Source organism: Octopus bimaculoides, chromosome 6, assembly GCF_001194135.2.
Source record: "Octopus bimaculoides isolate UCB-OBI-ISO-001 chromosome 6, ASM119413v2, whole genome shotgun sequence".
NCBI classification, from domain to species: Eukaryota; Metazoa; Mollusca; class Cephalopoda; order Octopoda; family Octopodidae; genus Octopus; species Octopus bimaculoides.
Window position 1 is genome coordinate 1,503,025 of NC_068986.1, and position 6,289 is coordinate 1,509,313.

A 6,289-nucleotide genomic window follows, 5' to 3' on the forward strand; every position below is an offset into this window, starting at 1 on the left:
TCTTTTGAATATGAAAATTTAAGAGTTTAAAAATCTTATGATATAAATATAAACTGTGAGAACGACCCTTAAGGAATCTAATTAATGATCTCCTAAGGTAAGTTCTTATGCTATATTGGTAACGGTTGCCACATCCTCTGGAAAAAAATTATTATATATATATATATATATATGTGCACAGACATACATACAGAGACACAGACACACAAATACTTATGTTATACACTTATGTTACAAATACTTATTTTACATGAACTTGAATAATACAGAAGCAAAACAGATCAGTGGATATGGTACATGATATGACTATCATGCTGGAAATTTGCAGTTGAGATCCACTTCAATTGTTTTGCTGTCTATTTGGGTCATACACTAAATTTTAGATATCTTAGTTAAGTAGGCTGACAAGTGAAAGTATCAGATTATCCAAGAATATTATCTGAAATATACCAGTGTCTGAGTTAGTAAGAGAATTATCTCTAATCTGCTTAATGCCCAAGAGTCAGTGTTTAGTATTGACAATAGGTGCAGGAATGGCTACATAGCTAAAAAGTTCACTTCATAGCCATACAATTGTGGGTTCAGTCTCACTGTGTGGCACCTTGGGGAAATGTCTGCTGCTATAGCCTCAGACCACCAATACTTTATGGCATATGGAAATTGTACAAAGGCCATCATGTGTGTGTGTGTGTGTGTGTGCATGTGTGTACCTGTTTGTGTGTGAATATACGTATGCAAGTGAATGTTTACATTCTGTGATAAGCTAAACATTTCCTGGTAGACCAACCATCTGGAAACTCTGGGCTTTTGAAGATGTGTAGAAAAGAAACTCCTTTACTTGGAGAATAGGTAAGGGTTAATGACAGGAAGGTCATGCTAGCAAGGGAAAATAAATGAATGAACCAATTTAAACTCCTTTGTTGACTCCTTCTGGTATTTATATATATATATATATATGCAAAATTGATTACCTCAAATACTGAATATGGAAGTACAGAATAACAAATCAGAATTTTAATCCTAAAACACTATCTTTATAGTAATGGTTTCAAATTTTGGCACAACACATTACTGAATTTTAGGAGATGGGGTAAGTTGATTTCATTGAACCCCAGGGTTTAGCCAGTGTTTATCTTAATGACCCTGAAAGTATTCTTTTCTACTCTAGGCACAAGGCCCAAAATCTTTGGGGAGGGGTCCAGTTGATTGGATCGACCCTAGTACGCAACTGGTAATTAATTTATCGACTCCGAAAAGATGAAAGGCAAAATCAACCCCAGCAGAATTTGAACTCAGAATGTAAAGACAGATGAAATACCGCTGAGCATTTCGCCTGGCGTGCTAACGATTCTGCCAGCTCGCCTCCTTAATGACTTTGAAAGTATAAAAGGATGAAGGGCAACCTTGGTGGGATTTGAACTCAGAGCATTAAAGAGCCAGAAGAAACGCTACTAACCATTTAGTCCAACATGCTCTAAGAATTTTGTCAGCTGACTGACTTATTTTGTAGTAATAAAAATATTTATAGAAGCATTATATTCTTCCAGAATTGGAATCTGATTTATAAATAGAAGGGACAAGCAACAACCAAAGCACGAAGAGTTATTGAGTATTTTGTGAGAAAAGAGATCGTTGAAGGGTCAGAATCAAAAGGACACACAGCAATGCTTTGAATTGATTAATGAGCAAGCAATATCAATTTGTTAATGAAAAAACATTAATTTTGAATAAATATATATAAAAAGAATCTCTTGCAGTAAATCATGAACCAATACCATAATTTACAACTCCTTGCTTTTAGTTAAATCTTCACTTAATCAAGGCAAATACATCTTTTGTTATTTTTTAGGATTAAAAATAAAAAGTGGTTTGTTCTAGAAGTAAGGGTGTTGCTACAACATGGGTGACAAAAGAAGGGGAAATAATGTAGTAGGGTGACTCTGGGTGGGTGAGGTGCAAGACTAACAAACTCTGCTTTCTCCAGCAAGTGCAATATATTATATGGTCGGGTGCATATAAGGGTAGATGGCAGGATGGTCAGATGCTGACATGGCTATGTAATTAAGATGTTTGTATCCCAACTACATGACTCTCCATGACTCTCCGTGCACCTAGCCATATAATATGCTGCAGCGCTCCATTGTGTGTCCCTTTTCCTTGGCAAATGCATCTAGGAAGGGTCGAATTACACATGGAGTATTCACATGTAGGTGAGACATATAGCACAAGCATGTTCTGTGTCCTTCTCATAGAAATATTTTTCTCTGCCTGTTTTGAATTTAATTAGTGTACAGAGACCAAGATACATTACGATAATACATGCTATCAATTCTGTTCAACTGATTTAATCAATGCAATATTTCTAATGAAATATACTGCCAAGGCTTTTCAATTAATTTTGGAAATAATCAATAATTTTAAAAGATTCAACAAAATGAAGTTTTTCATTATAAAAATATCTGTGGAACATACCATAACAAAAGTTCTTAGATAAAGTTATATTAGAAGGTTTCTGCTTAAATATAAACACTCTACAAAAAAATTTGTATCCAAGAACCAAAGACTGTTCCAGATGGAATGTTACTAAAAGGATTAAACTCTACTTTACAAACACAGAAATTTGTGTCATACATTTCTTAATTCTACTTTCATCATCATCATCATCATCTTCGTTGTTTAATGTCCACTTTCCATGCTGGCATGGGTTGGACGGTTTGACTGAGAACTGGCAAGCTGGGAGGCTGTACCAGGCTCCAATCTGATCTGGCAAGGTTTCTACAGATGGATGCCCTTCCTAATGCCAATCACTCCGAGAGTGTAGTAGGTACTTTTATGTGCCACTGGCATGGGAGCCAGTCAGGCAGCACTGGCATCAGCCACACCCAAATGATGTTTTTATGTGCCACTGACGTGGCACTGGCATCAGTCACACTTGAATGGTGTTTTTTACGTGTCAAAGATACTCAAGAGAAGATGTATTTGACAGCATGGACAGGCAGACAATCTGGGGCATCTTATGACACTATGGTGTGCCAGAGAAAATCATGGGCATTATTTCATTACTCTATGAGGAGTTTTCTTGCCAAGTCATCCATGCTGGGAGATTGTCGGAGGAATTCAGGGTCAGCACGGGAGTCAGACAGGGCTGTTTGTTGTCACCACTCCTGTTCCTCGTTGTGCTGGACTGGGTCACCAGGACGGCCTACGCTACCTCCGGGAAAGGTATTCAGTGGACACTGATGAACAAGCTGGAGGACTTGGACTACGCAGATGATCTCATGCTAATGTCACATCGCCTGCAAGACATGCAAGATAAGGTAGACCACCTGAGAGAAAGTTCACGGCGAGTGTGCTTGAGGATCAGCCAGGAAAGGACAAAAGTGCTGCGTATCAACAACAAGCAGGAAGAGCCAATCACAATCGAGGGGGTACCTGTGGAGGATGTTAGTGAGTTTGTCCATCTTGGCAGCAAGATCAGCAAATCAGGTGGATCAGACGAGGATATCACTAGTAGAGTTCATTGATAGAATTACCAGTTTAGAAGCCTTGCTATTCCCATCTGGTACATAATTGGTGCTTCCCATTGTAAGAAGCATATCAAAACACAATAGATGCAAAAGCTGAAGAACTTTTCACTTACCTGACAACAGTGGGGAATAACTCTGAGGTGTAGACAAACAGGGTACTCATTAGTCCTGCATATGCACAGCGCCCAATTATGAAGAAGACGGAAGATAAAATGTCTGTAAAAAGAGAAAAATAGTTATTTGTCTTTGTAAGCATTTATGTGAAGGTGTTGGCTGCATGATGGTAAATTGTGCCTTTGAGTCTTAGGCAAGATACTTCATTTCATCTTGTCTTAGTCCATTCAGTTGAAAATGTGTACCAGTAGCAGTCAGGGATAAACCCCATAATTCAGTGGGGAGTCTTGTATTCTCAGTTGATTAAACAATTTGGAAACCTGAGTAAACTCTGTTTTCGTGAGTCTATAAGCTACAGGGAGGCAGACCGTATGTATGTAATTCTGTTTATATGTATACATGAGACAGCAGATAAATTGCCTCATAAGAGGAGGCATGGCTTACACTGGCCACAGTGGTTAATGCTTGTAAATGTATAAATGTATTAATTTTGAGTAACATGAATGAGAGGAACGAAATTTACTTTAAAACACAGAATTAAAGCATCTGAAATGTTAAGTGGAAGAATAATGGAAAGGTGTGACAACTTTCCTTTCCCCAGAAGACTTAATAGAATTTACAGAGACTTGGTTTGTTGGAACAGCAACAACAGCAACAACAACAACAACTATAAAACACACACAAAGGATTTAAATGCTTGAAGACTAACAGCAGCAACAGTTTCCTGGGTGCATAAAAGACCAATTATAAGATGAAAGTCTGTTTTATGTCTTTGGTTAAATTACTTTAAGCTTTGCAGAAGATAGTTTCCCAGCTGGTCACCCTATCTAAAAGCATTCGGCAATGAAGTGGGTGGGAGTATGGAGGAGGGAGAATAGCCATCTTTCTGTGACTGAAGTAAAGAGAAATTTGTTTAAAACTACATTACAATATCCAAAGTAGTTATTTAAATCAATTACACTGTGTAACATGAGTTTTGTCCATGAGTAGCAACTGTTATTTCCAATTTGCTTATCCCTAGAAAGTATGAAAAATGGCTAATATTTTCTTCAAACTTTGCTTTTGTTACATTTATTCATAGGATCCCTCTCAACACATGGTTATGATACTCTCCGACTCATGATCAGAGATGTACATATTGTTAGCCACAAAGCGATATGCTCTAGTGGTTGAGGTCAAGCAACTGACAAACAGAATATTTGGTATTATGATATTTCTGCCTCAGCAACTCATTGCTGAACCTGTCTGAAATGTAATGGAAAAAAAAAATCAGTTTCAAAACATTGATGTCCAGGTCACAAAAGCAAAGTTTGAAGGGAATAGTAGTCATTCCATTTGATTTCTAGATGGAAACAAATAAGAAATAACAATTACTGACCAAAGGCAAAACAAAAAAATTGTTACACAGTGTTATTCAAGTATCTTAAATCAGAACTTAATACATAAGCATATAACCTGGTCCATCAAACTTAATGTAGTAATGGTTGCCTTCCTCTAGAGCAGTGGTTCTTAACCATTTTGGATGTAGCCCCACCACCTACTCCTTAAGTAGTTGTTATGCCTAGCACCTACCAAAGTGGTGAGTGAGGTATCTTGACTAAATTACTTAATATGGATGATAATTTATAAATTTTACTCTAAAATGTATTGTTTAAGCTTTTAACAGTGAAATGATTAAAAAAATTAATAAAGACAAAAGCTGGATATTTACTTTAAACATTGTAAGTTAATCACTTGCCTGATGAAGTCTCATTTTATTTTAATAACCATTACTAGTTTTATCAGGTATAATATAATTACTACTAAAGGTAAAATATATTTATGTTAATTATGCTACCTCACCACCTCCCGAAGCCTAACACACCTGCTTCTATATGTCCAGTATCCCCTCAGTGGGTGGTACCACCTACATTGAGAGCCTGGGTTCTAGAGCATCTTCTTTGGTCTTGTAGCAGCTGATCTCCTTTTATCTTTTAGTTGTTTCAGTCATTGGACTGTGACCATACTGGAGCACTGCTTCAAAGGTTTTTTTAATCAAATGAATTGATCCCAGCACTAATTTTTTCTTTAAAACCTGGTACATATTTTATCAGTTTCTTTTGCTGAACTGCTAAGTTATGCGGATGTAAACAAACCAACACTGGTTGCCAAGTGATGGTGGCAACAAACACAAACACATACACACATGAAAGGCTTCTTTCGGTTTCCAAATACTCACAAGGCTTTGGTTGGCCTGGATCTATAGCAGAAGACACTTGTCCAAAGTGACACACAGTAGAACTGAACCCAGAACTTTGTGGCTGGCAAGTAAACACAGCCCCTGAACCTGTGCCAATGATGATGACATTACTATGGTAATCATTTCATGTATTATCTCCCTGTGCTACATGATTGATTGTGCGAGTGACTAGTGCACAATCTGCCTTATCAGATATTTTCAACATCTCAATGATTTACCAGACAGCATAGCAGCTTTTCCTGATTTTATATCCTTAATTGCACTTGCAATTATATTGCTGGAAAACTTTAGGGGCTGGTTCCTCTAATGAACCACCAACAAACCACACAACCAACAACCAAACATGTCTACACAATTATATACATATATACTATATACATGTATGAATATATATATATATATATATATA

At 37.0% G+C, this 6,289-nt stretch overlaps 1 protein-coding gene across 7 annotated transcripts in view; it reads right to left on the bottom strand.

Annotated features, from left to right (window-relative positions):
* LOC106881073 (organic cation transporter protein) overlaps positions 1-6,289 on the bottom strand; it is a 311,309-nt gene that overhangs the window by 29,311 nt on the left and 275,709 nt on the right. For all 7 annotated transcript variants that reach the window (XM_052968543.1, XM_052968540.1, XM_052968541.1 and 4 more), the window contains one exon: positions 3,641-3,743. In XM_052968543.1, the coding sequence (XP_052824503.1) occupies positions 3,641-3,743 (103 nt within the window). The remainder of the gene's footprint in view (positions 1-3,640; positions 3,744-6,289) is intronic.